General features: G+C 31.9%; 1 protein-coding gene across 2 annotated transcripts; it reads right to left on the bottom strand.

Annotated features, from left to right (window-relative positions):
• Positions 1-1,272: 1,272 nt before the first annotated feature.
• LOC105778476 ((+)-neomenthol dehydrogenase) lies at positions 1,273-5,430 on the bottom strand. 2 transcript variants are annotated; one of them, XM_012602190.2, is made up of 4 exons: positions 5,237-5,430; positions 4,856-5,117; positions 1,911-2,093; positions 1,273-1,841 (listed from the first exon to the last, which is right to left on the bottom strand). In XM_012602190.2, the coding sequence occupies exons 1-4, from the start codon at positions 5,299-5,301 to the stop codon at positions 1,449-1,451; spliced, it is 903 nt and encodes a 300-aa protein (XP_012457644.1). In that variant the 5' UTR covers positions 5,302-5,430; the 3' UTR covers positions 1,273-1,448. The 2 variants fall into 2 exon arrangements, with proteins under 2 accessions (XP_012457644.1, XP_052477700.1); XM_052621740.1 differs by having other exon boundaries at positions 1,273-1,805.
• Between the last annotated feature and the right edge of the window lie 16,873 nt (positions 5,431-22,303).

Raw genomic sequence — 22,303 nt, 5'->3', positions numbered from 1 at the left:
CTCACCTCCTTCAAATTGCTGGATTAATGTGAATATGAATATCTCAATATAGACGAGGACTCTTTTTGGTTCAATAGGGAGGTGTCTTGCGTGGAAGCGATGGGAGCTGATCAATGGGATTAAATCGTAGAATCGACATTAGTTCAATAGGGCGATATACAATGGTCTCAAAGTTTACAGTGAGGTTGGTTTTTTACTGATAGAACTAGAACGTGATAGTTTTATCAATGTCAGTCGAAATGTTACATTTGACGTTTCTTAACAACCGTTGAAGGATATCATGGAGTTATGCAATAAAGATTGGCAAGTGAGATTCACTCCAACAAAGATGCGGATCAAATGGTAGCGACAACAATTGCTTATACCTCCCAAATGCATATATTCAAGCAACCACCTTTAGAAGCTTGCCGGTTTTTACTAGATGACTTTAAGGGTGTGCTGGGTTGGGATAGGAGGAGGGAGTGGAAAAGTGGAAAGAAAATAAAATTGGAGTGTGTTTGGTTGGGAAAAAAAGTGATAGGACAGAAAATAAGAGGGATGACTATTTTCCATCCCAATGCATAAAAGTCAATATTCTGAATTAGAATGATGAGAGGAGAGAAAACGAGAGAGAAATGTATGTTAGTTCAAAATTATACATTTTCAAATATTTTATTTTATTTTCTTTCATTTTTCAACTCTATCAAGCAATGGATAAAAAGAAAACTATTTTTTCTTTCCATTTTTTCATCTTTCTTACCAAGCACACTTATGAAAAAAAATTATATTTTCATCTTTTAATTTTCTACTCTTTCAATTTTACATCCTTTTAATTTTCTTTCAATAAGTGTATTACCTATTACAATGTTTGAAATTTTGTAATAGAGGGCTCTACCCCTAATTCTACCCATAAATAAATAAATGGACATCGAATTAGATGGGAGTTCTTCATCCAAGAAAACTAATGGATTTTTAAACCAATCTAAAATTATTTTAAAATGATATATATTTATATCTACTTGTAGGGGTGTAGCCAGGGAGGCTGGCAAAGGCACCGACCCCCCTAAAATGGAAAATATTTCATTTAGACCCGTTTAAAATTTATAAAAATTTAAATTAGTAAAAGTAAAATTGTACTTTAGCTCCTAAAATAATAATAATTTAATTTAATCTTTTAAAAATTATAAAGATATAAATATTAAAATGATAAAATTATACTTTTACTATCGTAAAAATTTTATAAGTTGGTAGTGTGCTTGAAACATTTAGTATAAAATAAATCTAATATCCGAATTAGTAGAAGATATTTTCTTTGATCATCAATACTCAATAAGGCGGGAAGTTTTAATTCTATTTCAGACTTGCACGTACTCTATATTTTCCAAAAGCAAAAAGTCTTTGTTTCGGATCAACTTTTTCTTTTTTTTAGGTTTGATCAAAACTAAAAACTGAATATCAGAAAGTCTTATTTATAGTCTAGATTGATTATAAGGTCCAAATCCTAGAAAGAAGTGACCAGTGGGCAAGTCATGCGGAGGAAGCAAGGCCAAGCTGACGGCAACTTCACCGGCGGCATCAGGGGTGTGAGTGCCTTGCCCACGTGTCATGGATGTTTGAGTGTAGCCGGGGCAAAAGCAGTTAACACTTAATCTTCCTCCTTCAAATCGCTTCGCCAAAACCCTAGAGTAAGCGTTCAATGCCAGCTTTGACACTGAATAATCTGTCCATATTTGCGGCCACCCTTCCCTTTCCCATCTCCCTTCCTTCACGTCTCCAAGAAACATTTTTACTACGCCCTCTATTTCTTCTTCCGATAGCCTCTCCTTCTGTAGAGTTTCTTTTATATTATGGTTTCTCACTTTCTGCAATATTACATCATTAATCCAAGCTGGGAACGTAAAGTTAATAAAGAAGATATAATAGGAACTTACATTAATGGAGCCAAGCCTGGAGCTAATGTTAAGTATACGACTTATAGAAGGCGAAAGGCGAAACAACGGCAAGAGTGACTCAGTGAGTAACTTGGGTCCATGAAAATTGGTTTTTATTACTGTCTCTGCGAACTCCACTGAGTTCTCGTGGATATCGTTGAAGGAAACACCTGCATTGTTCACCTGAAAAACAATATATTTTATTATCTCCGCTATAATAAATATACATCAATTATAGTTATAATGATGAAAATAATTAACAAAGTTGAAAAATGCAGAAAGAAAGAAGATTTGAAATGTAAGAAACAAAATTGGGTGGTGATCATGGGCCGGGCCGGGCTGAGCCCAGACAAAATTTTAGGATGGTTTTTTAGGTTCGGGCTCAGCCCGGCTTAAAATATAAGCTTAAAAATTTATCTAAGTCCAGCCCGAAAGCAAAATTTCTAAGCCCGAGCTCGGCTTGGCCCGGCCCATATTAAAATTTACAACACCAAAATAGCATAATTTAAAAAGTATATTTGATTAAAAATAAAAAATATTTATTTATTTAATATATAATTCGGGCTGGGCCCGGGCTAAAAAAGTTTTACCCGATGCCTGGCCCGTTTTTTAAACGGGCTTTATTTTTTTGTCCAAACTCATATTTCGGGCCTATATTTTTATCCGAAGGCCGTCGGGCCGAACCGGATAACCCAACCATGATGACGTCTAGTGGGAAGCATGTTAAATTGGTAAGAAGTTTGATGTGATTGTATTACATGCATGAAAACAATATTATATATTAACTGCAATTTGCATGAAGCTTGTTTAAATTTATTTTATATAACTATGTGTACATAAAATATCATTTTTATTATTTAAATAATGATTTGGATTCCAATCATGTGATAAAGAAAAAAAAGTCTATCCCGTCCGACACAGTCTGCCAACTAAAACCAAAATAAGATTCTTCATATAATAATTGATGTCTGGCTACAAAATAACTTTCTTTTTACCCTTTACATTTGGCCAATTTTTGAATTATATCAACTGATAGTAAACTATTTATATCACAGTTTAAGTGTTTTAATTAATTAATTAATTAATTAATAATGTCAAAATTTCTATTTTTAGATAGTAGCTTATATTTTTTATTCATTTTGATATTTAAATTGGTTTCGTGCCATCTGATAAGAATGTGCCACATGCTATGTTTGGTAACCTTTTCTTTTTTTGGTAAATTTAGATAAAACAAAAAAAGAAATTCAAATCTTGCAAGTAAAATTAATTATCATAAAGATTATATAATTTATATAAAATAAGACTCAAGCTAAACCGAAAGAAAACATTTGCAACTCAATTTCTGGGCTAACCATTCTTTTCACAAATTAAAATAAAACAATTTATATTCCGGCGAATATAATATTTGGTAGAGAAGTAGAGTATAAATGGAGGTTGAGAGTAATCTTAGTCATTTCACATAATCATGTCGCATTAATTTGTAAACAGTAAAGAGGGCAAATATATACCTTTTAATTGATGCTTAAAATCTCATTTTTCCCAGTTATTTTTTTATATAATGACAAGGAGGAAATTCTAAAATCAAGTTATTTTTTCAAATTTGATTACTAATTTGTTTGATTTTAATTATTTTTTATATAATTACAAGTTTTGTTATTTATTTTACAATCATATTCGGATAAGTGATATTCAAAACAATGTCGACTTATTTTATTTTTTATATGAAATCTTTGCTTATAATATTTATGAAAAAAAAATTCTTCTCTAATCATTTATAATTGACTATTGTGTAGACTTTTTTATATATATTTTTATTTTCTTTAATCAAGGTTGTTGGGAAATATAATAAAAGTTTGTTTGTGTATGATTATATGTATTTATAAGTCAGATTGAGTTGGATTTAGGATAAATCAATGTGTGATATAAATAAATTTCATGTTTGTCTAAATTTGACTTAGTTCAAAATATGAACCTAAACTTTTACCTATGATTGCTTATATTTATAAACCATTAGTCTAACCTCGTTTTAAGTCCGCTTATGTTAATTTTTAAAATTATGCTATTTTTAGTTTATTGTTTAATAATTTAATTTTGTTTTTATTAAAATTTTAAATATAATCATATTATTGAATGTTCACAATATAATATTATCTATTACTATAAATTTAAATTTATATGCTATACTTAAATGTTATAGTCTAAACGTGGCCCATATTTTAAATGAGCCTATTTATTTTGTTTAAGCTCATTTTTGAACTTAATATTTATTGTTTAAACCCTCTCAAATATCAGGTTAAACGAGCAGCTCAACTCTTAACTAGTATATTTCAGTTATGAAAATATATATATATTATATGCAAATAATACAATAAAATTATATATTTATTGTCATGGCACAGTAACTTTAGTCTATTTTAAAAAAGTTTACTTATAAGAAAAATTAAAAGCAGTTTCCTTTTTAATAGGAAATCAGTAAAAATAGAAATTTCAAAAGCAGTGAAACTGGTTTTCTTGTGTTCATACTTCATATTATGGAAAGGCGCAGAAGCATTTTCCAAGTTTTACGTATTTGAAAAACAAAAGGCTTGATTTGAATAGTTGTGCTGGATTTGGTTGTATTTTAGATTCATAAATTTAAATCCAAATACATTGAATTGAATCCAATCCAGTCCTATCTTTATTTGATTTTTCTAATTTTGAGTCTCATAAAAGTTGTTGACTTGATTGGAATAAACCCTTGAGTTGAAGACATATAATCTACTGCTTCAGCTTAGATTCAAATCATTTATTATAATCATCTCTTGATATTTTAGTAGGTTTAATTTAGAATGAAGGAATTGTATAAAATTATAATTTTACGTCAAATTTAATTTATTATTCTTCTATTAAAAAAAATAAAAATATTTATCACATTTATGAAATAAGGAAGTGAGAGATTTACTTACAAGAATATCCAGTCCTCCAAATGTTGTTTCCACCCACGACACAAAGGTTTTAATGGAAGCAGCCTTGGAAACATCCAGCGCAAAAAACCGCACATTACCAAGCCCTTCTTCCCTCAATTTCTCGGTAGCTTTCTTCCCTCTTTCCTCATCCCTCGCCGTCAATACCACCGTTAATCCCAGCTCTGCAAATCGCTTCACCACCGCCAGACCTATACCTTTGTTAGCTCCGGTCACCACCGCAACCGTGTCTCCGCTCCACCATCTGCCACGATCGTCAAATACCCATGTTAAAACATCCAAATGGGCATCGTATTGCATCAAGATTTTCGAGAATTTAGAGAAATTCCCGTATCAGAAAACAAAAAAGAAAGGGATCGTTACCTATTTGATGAATGGAGGGAAACAGTAGACGAGAAATGGAACTGATCAACTAGTTTTGATTCCATTCGTTTTGTTTACAAGAGATCAATTGCTGTAGTTTGTGTTATATAGAGAGAGGAGAAAGGAATTAAGATGGCATTATTGTATACAAGGAGAGATGACTGTAATTCTTTAACTATACTTCTCAGGTAATGGGCAGATTTGAACTTTATATATATATATATATATATATATATATATATATATATATATATTTCAATTTATAAACTATAATTTTAAAATAATTAAAGAAAAAAGAATTTTCACAAAAATAGGAAAATTGTTTTGTATTATTAAGAAATAAATTAAAATTAAAATTAAATCCTACACACATGAAAGTTGTTAATAAAAAAGAAAAGCTGAGAGTTGAAAGCCACACTCCAATTGCGTTGCATGTTTACATTCACAGAGTCTAATAAAAATTTAGTAGATGGATGTCATTGCACATGTATAAATTTATTTTTATATAAGCTATGCCGGTACACCTTTAGACTTTCACCTCTTTTTTTATTAAGTTTTAGAAAAATTACCCAGGTCAAGTAAGTCTCTAAAGCAAAATGACACCCATTTAGTATTTTAATATATGTAAACAAAATAATACATAAATTTCACATCCAAAAGTGTCATCCAATTTTAGCAATAAAATATTTTATTTTTTCTTCTCAAAGTTATATTATAAACAACCTCGTCTCAAATGTGACTTAAATTTGAATCGCGTTAATCGTATTTATTTTTCGATTTTTGCTTTATTTTTGTAATTCGCCAAACAAATATTATAAAATTTTGATTATTTTATTTTATTTATTTTTAAAAATTAATTCATACTTATAAAACAAAAAGACAAAAAAAAAGAAAAGAAAAGATAAGGCTATCCATGCAACACAACAAAAGAAAACGCAAGCCTCCTCTCTCCTTCAGACACGTGGCAGGTTTTATACCACCGTCAGTCCGTAAAGGTTTTTAACATTTACTTCAAACCCTATATTTTTTTATATTTAAAGTTTAATCTTTTTTTATTTAAAGAATCTAATCATTTTATTTTTAAAATTTTAAAAATTTAACTTAAATAATTACCTTTGTTAAAATTATTTTATCAAAATTATTATTATGACATTTTAAAATAAAAAATTTAGTGATAACGATGTTAACAAAAATATTTTATGAATTTAATTTATCAAAAGAAATTTAATCGTGTTAAGAAATAAGTTTATATTTTAAATAAAAATTAAAAAATTCTTCAAAATTTAAATGTACGAAAACATTTTAATCCAAAAAAAATTGTTATTTATTGTTACGGAAAGAAAGAAGGAAAATTTTAGTAACTGATAATGACAAAGACAAATCTTGTACCAAAAAGCGATTAAGGTAAATTTTATTGATCACGACTTCAGAATTAAAATAAGATGTTCCAATTACGGGCTTAATAACTGACTTTATTTCTGGACATTTTTATTTTTAATTAAATTTTGGATAAACTATATAAATTATCACCTAATTTTGGTCGCTTAATTTAAAAAGTTTTAATTTAGGCACTAATGTTTTGAATTTATTCTGTTTTGGTCACCTACCGTTAAATTAATAACAGAAATCATTTTCTAACGGCATAATGCACATTTAATCTTCAATTATTTACATATTCTATCAATTTGATACTCAAACTTCCTAACCAAAACTTTTATATTTTAAAAGCAGGCATTCCACATCTATTAATTGTTTTGTTTATGGTTGAAATTATCCAATTTTATATCTAGCCCTTTTGTTTATATCTTTAAGAAGTTAGCGTTAGAAATTAACTAAACACCATTAAAAACAATAGAAATTACAAATTTTAAAAATATAATATATAATAAATGTATATAAATAATTTAATATTTGTAAAAATAAATTTTCACCCCGACTAGCATAACTTTAGTTTTTAATAAATTTGGTAAATAATTGGACATTAAATCAGATTATTAGTGATATGTACTGCTTATTTTGAATTTAAAATTAAAAACAAAATATTAAAATAAATATAACACATAATAATATCTTAATCAATTTATAAATTAAAAAATCATTATCAATGTAACAAAAGGAAATTCAATTACTTTTTCACATTTTTTCTTATGAAAAATAAATGTTCACAATTTTTATTATATAATTATTGATTGAACAATTGGATTTTCAGAGCCATGTTTTTAAGTTTAGATTTAGTTTCCAATTTCAAGGACCAACTTTGAGAACTATTTTTATGTACCTTGAAGAAAATATCATACTATTAACGATAAGGGTAAATCTAAAGTGTTTTTTATTAAGAATTTTTCATTTTAATTAACCAAAATTTTATCAATCAAATGGTTATAAAATATTATATTTAGAAGAAAACTAATAAAAGAAAAAGAAATAAAGTTTCAAGATAAACTCATTAGTATGGAATTGGCTCGAAAACGGCTAGTTAGTTAAGAGAAATTTTTTTCCTTTTATGGGTTTTATAAATTTATAGATGTGGAATACCTATATTTTAAAAGTGAAAGCTTTAGTTAGGAAGTTTGAGGATCAAATTGATAAAACTTGTAAATGGGAAGGTTTAAAATTTTAAATTAGGATCAAATTGATGGAATATATAAGTATTGAGGACTAAATGTGTTATTATAACAATTAAAAAAGGCTTTTCATTATCAATTTAACTTTGGGTGACCAAACTAGGAATGAATTTAAACATTAGTGCCTAAATCGAAAATTTTCAAAGATAGGTGACCAAAATAGAAATGCGGTCATAATTGGGTAACAATTTGTATAATTTACCCTTAAATTTTCATCCTAAAATTTTAAAAATTAAATTGAATTCAGCTTGATTTTTGTACATATATGAAAGTTTGAATAAGATGAAGTCTTCTATTTTAGATAATATATTAAAGGTTTTATATATTAGAGTTTAATATTTTTTAATGTGGTACATCTATTTTTATCAATGTAGTATTGGTATTTAATAAAAGTTAAACAATTTTGTAAGTAAAGATAATAATGCTAACATTTCATTGTTTAATTCCGCTTTAGGGTTGAATGATAAAGTTAATTTCTAATATTATTAGCTTTGAATTGTTTATGATTTTGTTAATAGAATAAATTCAATGTTAATTGAGAATTTGTTTAATTTTGTGTTTACTTTTAAAACAACATATTATGGTTGTGATTTTTTTGAGTTTTACGGATGATTTGATAAATGTTTGTAACACCTGACCTGGACAGCAGATCCAAATGCAAGACGTCACATTCGTTGCCAAAGCAACTCAAACAATCAAACTTTCAAGTAGCAGAAGTCCATAATAAATTTTTAACCAAATGTAATTGGGTGTAATCATTATGAATAGGGCCAACTACAAACGTACGAGGTCAAAGGTATTCAAAAACGGGGCCAAGATAAGCATCATGGGCTGAAAAGTCAATGTAAGAGCTTGATTTTTAGTGGTGCTAGAAAAGAGAGTTTCGGAATCTCATTTCCGTAAATCGGGTTCGTAAATATTAAATATGAATATTTAAGGAGTTGGTATAAAAATATATTTAAGTTTGGTCTAGTCAATTTTGTTTGTTAATATTTGATTTAGGTACAGAGACTAAATTGTAAAAGTCCAATCGCTATAAGGTTTTAATTGGCCAAAAATTTAGGGGCTTAAATTGCAAATAACCAAAGGTCTAAAATGACAATTTAACCATTTTTGGATATGTTGATTTTAGATGTTACCAAGGTCCAACATTTGTTGCGGATACTCAAATACATGTGACACAGGTTTAGCTTGGATGAGTAACCTAATGTCATTTTAAAGGTTTAGCCCCGACGGTGAACCTGACATTTATATATTTATTCAACTTGGATAAGCAATCGAATGAGTCGTTATAAAGGTTTAGTCCAGATGAGTAACCTGACACAAATATATTCAGCTTGAACGAGTAACTAGTGTGTAGTTACTTGTGTATCCGAGTCCGTTTACTAGGGTTCATCAAGTGAAACAATTTATATGAAACGAGAAATTGAAATGAGATGAAATGAACTCGATGTTTAAATGAAAGATTAATGAATTATTTGAGTATAAAGCCTTTGATATATATGTGATTACATTACTCTTGGACTGATTGAGATTTAAGTTCGTTACCTATTGTGACATGAAATGGCATGTTAAATACTTGTGATATTACATGGTTTGAATATATGCCAAAACTCACCTTATTGATGTTGTTATTTGCCATTTCTGGCCAAACTATGCCAAATTTATGTTAGCTTATTGTATTTGAAAGATAATGTAAGTTTTGTTTAATGTCTATGAACTTACTAAGCATTTTATATACTTAACTAGTTGTTTTCCTTTTTTTCCTTGTAGATCACTACCTTGCAAAACACATCACATTGAATCATCTCGAAGCTCAAACTATCCCCAATTTGGTAGATATTTGGTCATTTTAAGTCAAATGTTGTGGCATATATATAAGTGACAATAAGTGTATCTTAGTGTGTGAATGTGTTTACTTGTAGCAAGTTTGTTTTAACCATTACCTATTATATCGAATTGGTGTTTTGGATTGCCTATGATGTTGGAGATATATGTGCTTCTATGCTAAAGATGTGATGTTCGATAACTGTATGAATGGCATATGAAATAAGTTAGAAATGGTAGCTTGTTTGATTAGTGAATGAAATGGAAATGCATTTGAACATTAGCAACTTGAAACATGCTTGTAAAAATGTGGTTTAGTTTTATGGTAGATGGTTAAGCTTAAGGCTTGTATGTCTTAGATGTTCATAAGGCACACAAGTTTAGGTAAATGAAGTGGAAAGGTAAGTTTCAAAATGGTATGGCATAGGTATAGTTTGGAAATTTCATGACTTTATCATTAGATTGAATGGTCTTGAAATGTTTAAGTTTAATTGATGAATAGATGTGGAATGTTTGATATGAAATTTAAATTATATGTTTGAACTCATTTGGTATGTTTTTAGTATGTTTTGATTCAAATGAAATTGGTATTTGGATATATGTTGAATCGTAGTTGTTGGAAACTTGGAATAGATACCAAATGGTTTATTTTTACCAAAAAAATAGTCATTGTCTTGACGAGCATCTTTCCTCGTCGCAACGTCAACCGATAGTATGTGAGGTCACGATGTTGAGTGGTTTGAGGTCGCAACGTGACAAACTACTTCACGACGTCACAACGTGGAAGAGATGACGTCACGATATCGGTCTTGAAATTTTAAAACTTTGCAATTTGGTCTTGTTTCATACTCAGATTGTCAAAAGAGCTTTCATAAGCTTGATTAAGACTCGAAATCGATCATTTAACATAATTTTGAATATGATTAACTCTTGACTTCATGTATAAATGATTATATGTTTTTTGATCGATTATGGTTGCTCCGAAAATGAATGTAGCGTTTCATAGCTCGGACTCGACAATCGGGTTGAGCGAGGGGTGTTACAGTCAAGTTGTGCAACCATGTCATGAGACATGCATTCCCTGAAAAACCATTTTAGCTTTGAAGTTTTGTGTCTCAAGACAAATGAAAAATTGTCTCTAGACAAGACCTTTTGTCTCGAGACCTTAGACCTATTTTCTCCTAATTTAGGTTCGATATTTTGTGTCTCAAGACTTAGGCCTCCATGTCTTGGATATGACACTCAATGTCTCAAGATAAGCATGGTATATCTTGAGACTCTTACCTAGAAATGCACCAAATGGTCAAACATGTTCTTGATTTCACGAGATATGTTCTTAATGTCTTGAGACATTAGTGCAAAATTGCAAAATTTGACAGTTCCAAGCATGCAGTTTTTAACACCCCTAATCCATCTCCGTCACCGGATTAGGGTTCCAGAGCATTACCGATCAATCAAAAAACATTTTACATCATAACGTTAAATAAACTAAACATCTTATAAACCATTCAATCATATGCATTTTGTCCCTAAATCGAGCCTTCGGGGCCCTAAAAATAGCTTAGAAGCAATTCAGGACTAATTTGAAATAAAACAAAAGTTTTAAGAAAAAGTTGTAAAATTTGGAAAACAAAGGTCACACGGTCATATGGTCAGGCGTGTAACCCACTGACTTGGAACACTAAGAAATCTCAAATGACACACAGCTATGTCGCTAGGCCGTGTGTGTCAGAAGGCCTTTGTGACAGCCCGTGTCCCAGGCTGTATAAACCAAAAAATGTACCTAAAATTAAGCCACTTCAAAGCCAAATCATGCATAACTAACCATCTCATTTGGGCACACATTCAATGACTTTAAACATCATTCAAACACACCTAATCATGCCATTCAAAGGCACCACAATTGTATCAAAACATCAATTACCCAAAACATGCCAATATTGCCATTTTTCAAACATAATAACCTAATTCAAACTCCTACCAAAACACATCATAATGGCCACTTTCAAGTCATCACAAACATACCAAAATATCATGCATTTCAATTACCTAAAGGTGATCAAGATGACCTTACTTAAAAAGCATTACAAATCCATCAACCATACATGAACTTCAAAGACATAAACATACTAAATCAACCATTTACACTTTCATCAACTACCATCATAAAAGGTCCTATACATGCCATTATTAATCTTGACCAAATTACACAAAATCTACCAAAATGATTGTTGGATAGTGTGATAGGTCTCTGACGAGCTTTCAACCGATCGAGCTTCCGATTAACTATAAAACAAAAGAAAGTAACTACGTAAGCAACGAACGCTTAGTAAGCTCGTATAAACTTTACACATAACTTACCATTTCATTAATACAATTCATAGATTAAGCATAAACCATTACCGATGCCATAAGCTTAGTAGAAGCCTATTGAAACACCATCAAATTCACAAGTTAGTAAGTTCATCAACACCACATATAAGTTCATTTATAACATAAGTGGATTTCATAAGATACATCACATATTCATCAACCTTTTCATAAGATTATGAATCATTCCATTTACTTACTAATCATTCCATTCCTTTTCTTACCCGCTTAACCATCTAGAATTATATCGGATACTCGAAAAAGCTCACACATAGTGTGCCTTTACATATAACTGTAACCTTTCATTTACATTAATACTCACACGAGCTGTGAAATGGGCCTGCTCACACGAGCTGTGGATCGGAATGTAAGCTACATGATGCTGCTCACACGAGCTATGGAGAATCCGCAACAAATGCAAGACCTTAGCCATCAGTAGGACATTCAAGGCCAACACCCGAAACATGAAATCTCTAATGACATGTCTCGTATCCTAAGAATTCTTAAGGTTCAACTGGGACTCGTTATCCATTAATTCATCATAGCATGAATACATTTATCTTCAAATTCATTTATATTACAAAAACATAGCAAATATTCAAATTTAGCTAATATTAAAACAATTTCAGCTCATACGAACTTACCTCAATAATTAGGGGTAGGGGCAAAATTCCTAGAAATAAAACTATATGAACTAAATTCCAAACTTTTGAATAGTATGAGGATTTATGGTATGCTTTAACCTAAATATTATCTTGAGTACATTTATGCCCTTTCTAAAAATAATAAGTACATATTATGAGAATCATGAGATTTGAACCCAAAAATCATAATCTTTATCGTGTTAATTTTTTCGAGTTTTTTTATTATAAAATTTTACATAATCTTGTCCACTCACACTATAATTATATTATAATGTAATATATATTTAGTAGTTTAAGTATGCATGTGGTGTTTTATATATTTTAACTCGACATAAATAATTGAATGTTGTTAAAATTTGGAACATAAATGTTAAATATAAAAAGAAAATGATGTGGTGTGGTGTGCTAATATTATAGTATTATAATGTTTATTTTAATATATCATATCATATAGACAGTGTATTTTTATGTTAGGTCCAAAATTGAGGGCTAAAGGCTGTTGTATTACGCTCCGCATGCTTGGAATCCCACACTTTCAAAGTGCCTTTCGCTCTCCTGCTTCAATTTTCCAATCACAACTTGGGATTTCTTTTTTACTTAAAATATGAGTTCAAACTGGACTTTACACAGCAGCTTCTATTTTTTTATTCACCGTTCCTTTATTATCACAAACCTCACTTCTCATTTGCTTCATCTTCTTTTAATATAAATTTTATATTTAAAAATAAATAATCTTTTTTCATAGTTATCACTATATAATTTTATATAAAAATATTATTAATTGTAGTTAAAGCCTATTTTTAAAATTTATCGATATAATTTTATTTGTCATGTATATAAATTTTGAAACATTTCGACATCTATATACTAATCTAAAGTATTGTGAATATTTATTCAAAAGTTTATGAAATTTTAAATTTATATTAGATTTAACGTGATTAATATAAAATTATATATAATGTAAAAGGATGTAAGTGAATACAGATATATTCTATATAGAACACCTACGTTTAGGAGGGGGACCTCAATGTGAAACTTCTAAGCATGACTTGGAATCATGTGATGGAATCTAAGTCTTTTTTAATGATGATGGAATATTACGCTTTTTCTTTCGCTCCATTATTGTGTTTAAAATTATTGTTACATTTTCATAGAAAAACCCAAAACATTATTCCTAAATACCTCAACATTTCTTAGGTTAAATCTCGATTTTCTTCATAATAGTTATCCCTTGTTGAGAATGATAACATTGGTTTCTATCACGCCAGTCAAATTGAGAATTTACTTTCTTTATATTATTCATCTCCACTCTGTTGAATGATGGAGCTCTGAAACATATACGTTTCATTTTCTATGTGACGAATTGACAATAATACTGAAAGATGTAGTGTTACTGACATGCCTTCTAGCGGATCAGCATCTAATAACAGGAAAGTCTGAATTTAATCTAGGGGAGTTCGTTTATCAAGCATTCATAACAAATACCAAAGTATTTGTCCCCACCTCTTAGCTCCTGCTTCATGTTTGGATCATTGTTTTCATCCACCTGAAAGTGAGGAAACCATCTTTGGGGTTTAAAGTGTAATATGTTGTGCTCCTCACTAGCGATACTAATCACCTCCATAGGTCTTCGGCTGAGTCACAGGCTCAAATTGACGGGCTTTTCACCAATCTTAAACGAAGTTGCACCATCTTTGAGTTTAGCAGCATGCTTTTTTCACAACACCCAACTAGTTCACTTCATAGACACGACTGGTGATACCCTTCGATACCTAATTCATCGTTGCAGGAAAACCATAATTCCCTCCATATCACTCGCAACGTACTCGGGTAAATCTGCTATCATGTCGAATTTTTATTTCTCATCATTAGCGCCACTATCACCTAGCTTTGGCAAGAGTATCAAGGAAGTTTATGTACTTAGGGACTGATTGTATTTTGGCATCTCTACTGAAAAAATAGGTAAATTAGTTATTGTACATTTCAAAACGTGTAAGTTAGCCCCTCTGTTAAATGATGACCGTGGAATGTTAAATCCATGGTGAAAATTATTTTTTAAGAGTAAATTATAAAATGGTCACCTAATTATGCTTTTTATTCTTTTTTTGTCACCTAACTATTCATTTTTTCGATTTAGTCACTAAACTTTTCGAAATTAAATATTTTAGTCGCTCTAAGCTTAGGTGAGTTTTTTTATTGGTCTAGTAACAAAACTAGCCCTCTAATGTTTACACATTCTACCAATTTGATCCTAAATATAGAAAAATTCAACAAATTTAGCCCTCAATGTTTACAAAATTTTTCATTTTAGTTCTAATGCTAAAAATTTCAATAAATTTTCATTCTAAAAAATAATTTATTGACAAATTTTGTAAATGTTGAGGCCAAATTTATTGAGTTTTTTATATAATTAGAACTAAGATGACAAATTTTAAAAACATAGAGAGCTAAATTTGTTGAATTTTTATATGTACGATCAAAATAGAATGTGTAAACATTAGAGGCCTAATTGTGTTACTAGACCAATAAAAAAGCCCACATCCACTCAAAGTAACTAAAATATTTAATTTCGAAAAGTTTTGTGACTAAATAAAACAAATTAATAGTTGGGTGACTATTTTCATGGTTTACCCATAAAAAAACTTCCAACATTGATTTAATGTTCCACGTCATCTTTTAATAGAACAAATTTAATGGAAAGACTAATTTACATATTCCAAAATATATAAGAGCTAATTTGCGCAGCTTCAGTAGAAGAACTGAAATGTGATCCGCCCCTAAATATAGAGGCTTCCTTGATACTTTTACCCCATCGATCATAGCTTTCTTGTTTAGGCTTGGTGAGCTTCGCTACACCAACATCCAAGGGGTCGTAATTCTGGTCTAACTTCATTTGGATTAGGATTAAATTAACTAAATCTAAAACTTACCCAGAATTTATCCTTCTATGTTGTATCTTTTTTGGTTAATGCCAAGAAAAGAGTGTATTAAAAGTGGGAACAATAGTTTAAAAGTCTTTCTAGAGGGTTAATGTGAAAGAGAAGAGTGGGAGTATAATGGGTTGAGTCCCTTTGACAGACATAGATCATCAGGTAGCCATGAGAACAAAGCTAAAACTTATAGGTGCATGTATTAATTAATATAATTAAAATATATAATTTTATAAAAACAGTTAAATTTTGACCCATAATTTAAGTAATTGTTTAATCTTAAATATTTTCAAATCACTGAATAAAATATTTTTGTAGATGGGAGAAGTTGCTTGGTTTATAATGAGAAGACTAATAAAATTATCAAATGTGAATAATATACTTGAGAGGTCCTTCTACTATAATCATTTGATCAAATTAATCTCTTATCATTAAATGGATCAAATCGAGTCAAAATGGTTTCTTGTTAAAAATTTTCATTTTTGTTTAACGAGTTAATATTTTTAAAGTTTTATTATTTTATAAATCAAGTATTTTGTTTGGAATTGAATTGCAATTGAAAAGAATAATTTTCAAGTCATTTTTTATATGGTAAATGTTAACTCTATTACAATTTGAACTTATTTGATTCTTTTAATAGTATAGGGACTAAATTGATCCGGTCCCTATAACACAAAGACCTCCCACATACTTTAACCATTTTTGTACACTATATTTTTTATAGTGTGACCACCTCCAAATGTGCGAATGTCTAGAGTTAAAATCATATAAATATATATATAAATATTTAAGTGCAGTATTTGTAAGCGAATATGTCAAATTATAATATAGATTAGTGTTACAACGTCACCGGAAGCATTCTGAGGATCATACCCAAGGAAGGTTGAATTAAATCTAAAAATATTATTATCTACAGCAACAGGTCTAAACAGTACTTATTAAAAATCATATCACGAAAATCAATATTAGAGATTAAGATAAATAAAATAAAATTCAAAATCGAAACTATACAAATAACGTTAACACACAAAAATCACTCAACCTCTAATGTCTAACTAATCAACCAATACAAGTTTATCTCTCGGTCTCACTTTCCTGACTGGGACAAATACACGATTTACTTGGTATCCTTGTCTCTCGAACCGTTTACCTATATTACTTCCTAGGGTCATCAAGCCTAGGGTCTAAGAACACATGTATTTACACCAATTAATCCTATTGGAAAAACTCTAATTCTTTCGTTAATCACTCTCACTTTCGCTCGTTAATCTCCCAAAATATTTAACCACTCATAATCTCAAAAATCTTCTTTTCTACTATTAGATTAATCATGCAAAACCACAAAATAATATAAAAGAGAAAAGATAGAAATTGTACGTTTGATATCATGGAGTGCTCAAAATAGCGAAACCCTTTGACAATGCTCGAGATCCTAGCGTTTGCAAACAAATAATAAAAAAAAGTACTAAAGTGTTGAAATTGCAAAGACTTGAATTCAAGTCGAACCCAAGTCAGAAGAACAAGAAATAAAAATGTTTAGAAAAATAAATTAAAACCTAAGTTAACCTAAATCTACTAAAATAACCCTAAACTAATGTAGCAAAAAACTCTCAAAAGGTTTCCACAACTTAACTATTTATAGGAGAGTTTAGCGGCCCTAATTAAGCAAACACCAGCCTTAATTATACAAAAAGATGTATTGTGCAAACGAAAACACCCATGCTTATTTTTGGCCTCACGTCGCACGCCTGTGTCGCGACACACAACTTCGAATATAATTTTTCTTAACAACTCGGTTGTGTTGCAACTCCGAAAGCTTGTGTTACGACTCGACTTTCATTCCTTATGCTCTTAGGCCTAAAATTAAATGTCTTGCACACTCAAGTAAATCGTTAAAATCACCTTAAGGCCGGTATTGACTCGATTAGGTCAACTAACTCGCAATAATGCATAAAAACTTTTATTTTGTAATATTTTAATCCTAAATCAAGAAATGTGAAATCGCAATAAAACATATTAAAATGCTTCGAAAAACAAGCTCATTAAGTGTTGAAAAGTACCGAATCTGTCACAACAATTTTTAAAAAAAAATTGAAATAAATTTAGTTTTAGGTTAATCTGAACAAGCTCGGCTCACTAACAAGAAACAAAATGAGAGAGGTAACTGATGTTTATCGCATGAAAATAAACAAATGGATCAAAAAAAAACTATTGTGAATATACAGATTATCTCAAAAAAACTAACGTGAAGCATTGAGTTAAAATAAAAAAATACAAACGAGTTTTTCAAAAATAAATCTATATCATGAATATAAATAAAGTAAAGAAATAAGTAGGTGAGATTTCCATTATTTATTCAAAGCTCACACCAAAATTTCATACGTTAAAAATAATGTTTAATCTGAGAGATTTTGGAGCAAGGATAAGAGATGTAACTTATTTCATTAGATGAGGGTATAATTGGAAAAATTTTAGAAGTAACTCATAAAACCTACATCTACATTAGTGATAAATATCACCTAACTTGCGCATCAAAAATTTTGATGTATTAATTTATACCTCTACCAAGTGTCACGGGCCGCAGTTCAAAGCCCGTGACCATCGCACCAAATGCATCCAATGAGGGTCTATTGCTTAGATGGGGATCATTTGGCCCACGAGAACTGGCCCGATTCAAAGAGATATTTGAGAAGCCTGTCAGATTGAAGCCTGGTTGGCCCGATAGCGAAGATATGGCAACTTAGGCTAATATGGTAACTAATCTTAGAAGATAGATGGAATCATATCTTGTAAAGATTAGATTAGATTAGATTTGATATGGCATATCTTGTAAATCCCTAAAATAAAGGGATATGGTTAATCTCATCTGTCGATGTAATTATATCTTGACCGTCGGTTTTGGGGAGCTCAACTATAAATAGAGAGTTTCCCCCTCATTTGTACTCACTCCTAAATTGTTTCATTATTCTTTGTGAATAAGAATTGAGAGCATTTACTCAAACACTTTGCGAGCTCTCTTTCTGTTGTTCTCTTGTAGCTTCTTTTGGCACAATCGCTTCCGCTATACAAATTGGTACCTTGGAGGAGTTCTAAGGAATCTTCACTTTTGGGCGTAAAGGCTGACTTAGGCGAGTTTGGAGTAAACGGATCGCCTAAGGCCACACGGTTTGCGAGACGAAAGGTCTAGCCCCTTGACAAGTGGTATCCGAGCCAAGGTTTGAACCAAGTAATATCTGAGTTGTTGGTTCAAAGGCACCGTTGGGACGTCAAGAGAAGAGTTTGAACAAAGGTGGGCGAGGAAGTCTTTGAGGGAGACATTAGCGGCAGTAGAGGAACGTGTGGGTAAACTTGAGGGATCCATGAAAGATGTAAAGGAGGCACTCGATGGGGTCGAGGATCGCATAGCAAACTGGAAGGAGCAGTCTAGAGACTATGTAAAGATGTCTCTTGATTCTACCATGGGTAAGGTAAACGAGTTGTTTAATTCACACAGGGATAAGCTGCCGGAAAGGAATGATGCTCTCGAAGCCATGATGATGGCTTTGAAGGAGGAAACAATTGCCACGACGAGGGCTTTGAACACAAGAATAGAGGAGCTCGAGGGAGAGCTGGCCTTGTGTCGAGCAGCCGTGGGGAAAGGAGTGGCAAATGCAGCACTCAGTAACGAGGATGTCCCGAAGCCGAAAGAGTTTATGGGGACAAGGTCTGCATGCGATGTGGACAATTTCTTGTGGAGGATGGAAAACTACTTCCGTGCCAAAGGCATCAGGGACGATGCGGTTAAGGTAAATACTGCTTCAATGTTTCCTACTGACATTGCGCTTTTATGGTGGCGAGGCAGGACCACAGATAAAAGGCAAGGTGAGATTGGAACATGGCAAGAGTTCCAATATGAACTGAAGGGACAATTTTACCCATAGTTTGCCGAGGAAGAAGCTCGGGCAAAGTTGCAAGGGATAACGCAACGGGGCACAGTGGGGCAGTATGTTCGAGAGTTCAAGGAATTCATGCTCCAAGTTTCAGATGTGACCGATGAAGAAGCATTGCTTGCTTTTCAAAAGGGATTGAAGCCGTGGGTCAGACAGGAGGTAGAACAAAGAGGTGTCCAAAAACTGTCGGAAGCCATGACGGTAGTTGAGTCCGTGGTGAAGCTTGGTCTAGGGAAAGACAAGCTTGGGTCTTCCAAGTCCGATGGAAGGGGCGTATGTGAAATGGATCACAAGGAAGATAGTGTTGACGGCAATGGCAACGGCGACAATAGTGGTAATGGGAAACCACGAGTTGGGAAGATGAAACCCAATAGGAAAAGAGACAAGTTGAAATGCTTTCTTTGCGACGATCCACACATGTTGAAGAAATGTCTGAAGAAATCCGCGCTTAAGGAGAAGCCGGTGGGTAAGGCCTTGGTACTTGGTTCGAGCGCAAGGGGTGTCGAAGCCAAGGAGGCCGAAAGCGAGAAGAAGCCAGTGGAGTGCTTCTTGTGTCATGGTCCACATAGGTTGCAGAAGTGTCCGAGGAAGTCTGTCATCGAGGGGAATGATGGAGTAGACAAGGAGCCCAAGAAGCTTGGTTCGAGCAAGGGAAAAAAGTCGAAGCCAAGAGGGCAAAGAGGAGCAAAAATAAGCGAGTTAAGTGCTTCTTGTGCCGTGGTCTGCATAAGTTGCGGAACTGTCCAAAGCAAGCCGGAGTCAAAAGAAAGGCAATGTCTGAGCTTGTTGAGTCATCGGAGGGGCTTCCACAAAGGAAGAGGTGAGTTTGTCATCAGACTTAGAGGGAGAAGTTGCGATGAAAACAGTGAAGATGAGACCAATGAGGCTCAAGTTGAGTGAAGCGTCAGAGTTGGCCAAGTCATCGACAAGGCTTCCACCTATGGGAGAGGTGGGTGGTGCATCAGACTTCAAGAAAAAGGAAGTGATGCATGTGGGACAGTTGACCAGAGTAAATGCAGCGAGTAGGACGGCTCGAGTTAAGAAGCGACGTAAGCCGAGGCAAAAGTCCCGAAGGAAGGGAAAGGCTAAGGCGTCGAGACGAGACCGAGGTGATCAAGTCAGTGCCATTCAGAAGTCGCAAAGAGGGCGTTGCGAGAATGGGTGGGGGAGAATGTCACGGGCCGCAGTTCAAAGCCCGTGACCATCGCACCAAATGCATCCAATGGGGGTCTATTGCTTAGATGGGGATCATTTGGCCCACGAGAACTGGCCCGATTCAAAGAGATATTTGAGAAGCCTGTCAGATTGAAGCCTGGTTGGCCCGATAGCGAAGATATGGCAACTTAGGCTAATATGGTAACTAATCTTAGAAGATAGAGGGAATCATATCTTGTAAAGATTAGATTAGATTAGATTTGATATGGCATATCTTGTAAATCCCTAAAATAAAGGGATATGGTTAATCTCATCCGTCGATGTAATTATATCTTGACCGTCGGTTTTGGAGGAGCTCAACTATAAATAGAGAGCTTCCCCCTCATTTGTACTCACTCCTGAATTGTTTCATTATTCTTTGTGAATAAGAATTGAGAGCATTTACTCAAACACTTTGCGAGCGCTCTTTCTGTTGTTCTCTTGTAGCTTCTTTTGGCACAATCGCTTCCGCTATACAAATTGGTGCCTTGGAGGAGTTCTAAGGAATCTTCACTTTTGGGCGTAAAGGCTGACTTAGGCGAGTTTGGAGCAAACGGATCGCCTAAGGCCGCAAGGTTTGCGAGACGAAAGGTCTAGCCCCGTGACACAAGCACATGGTTATTTGTAAGTTACATAATACTAACGCATTAAATAATGCAATACACGAATATCAACCCAACCAAATGAGATTGTCTAGAATCCAAGATGATCGTTCCCTAAACCTTCAATGAAGACATTAAATTAATTAATTGAAGCGATTGATATTGTTCATGAGTTGAATTATTTATCCAAATTCGAAGGTCTATTCGAAATAACGAAGGGGTTTGAATAAAAATGTGAGACCAAGATAAGGAACATGAACAAAAAAAACTAGGCCTTAAATTTTTATATTCAAGGTTTTAGGCAGCCCGACTTGGTTTATTTTATACTTTATAATATATTTTATTTTTATATATTATATATTGTATAACATAAAATTAAATATATATAATACAATAGTATATAAATATTAAAATATGTTAGGTTGAAAAATCATATAAAATATTAAATGAAAAATATATATATTTTTAAAATAATATAGAAGGTGTAAAATAAGTTTAAAAAACAAATTTATTTTTGAAGTTTAACCGAATTTAAACAAATAATATTAATATACAAATATCATACGTAAATCTGAATTTAGCTCAACTCTTACCATTAACATTTCCGCTTCAAAGTTTCATTCTTGATATTTAGAATTCCTTTACTAGTTAATTCTCTAACAGTTAAAATGTTTTTTTATCATTTTATTTTCTGTCAATAATTTTAATTAAAATTTTAAGTTGACAAATTAATATGAAAAAGGTTAGAAACTAATTACAGGGTTAAATGATTTGAATGACATATATTCAGTAGAAGTTTATGATTCCAATCAAAATCAAGAAACAAAGATGAAATGAAAAGCAATGCTAAAGCTTTACATTCAACAGAAAATGAATAAGGGTCTGGATTTGTCTGGGTTTTAATGGTGTTAAGCGCAGTCACTAAAGATTGGGGGAGGAGGAAGATA

Source organism: Gossypium raimondii, chromosome 10, assembly GCF_025698545.1.
Source record: "Gossypium raimondii isolate GPD5lz chromosome 10, ASM2569854v1, whole genome shotgun sequence".
Taxonomy (NCBI): Eukaryota; Viridiplantae; Streptophyta; class Magnoliopsida; order Malvales; family Malvaceae; genus Gossypium; species Gossypium raimondii.
The sequence above is the reverse complement of the archived record's forward strand: the minus strand, read 5'-3'. Positions and strand labels throughout refer to the sequence as shown.

Coding starts and splice junctions, on each gene's coding strand:
- LOC105778476 (XM_012602190.2), bottom strand. CDS start 5,301: ATGGAATCAAAACTAGTTGATCAGTTCCATTTCTCGTCTACTGTTTCC. Junction 5,118..5,236: donor TCCCTCCATTCATCAAATAG/GTAACGATCCCT, acceptor CGATCGTGGCAG/ATGGTGGAGCGGAGACACGG. Junction 1,842..1,910: donor CCAGGCTTGGCTCCATTAAT/GTAAGTTCCTAT, acceptor GTAATATTGCAG/AAAGTGAGAAACCATAATAT.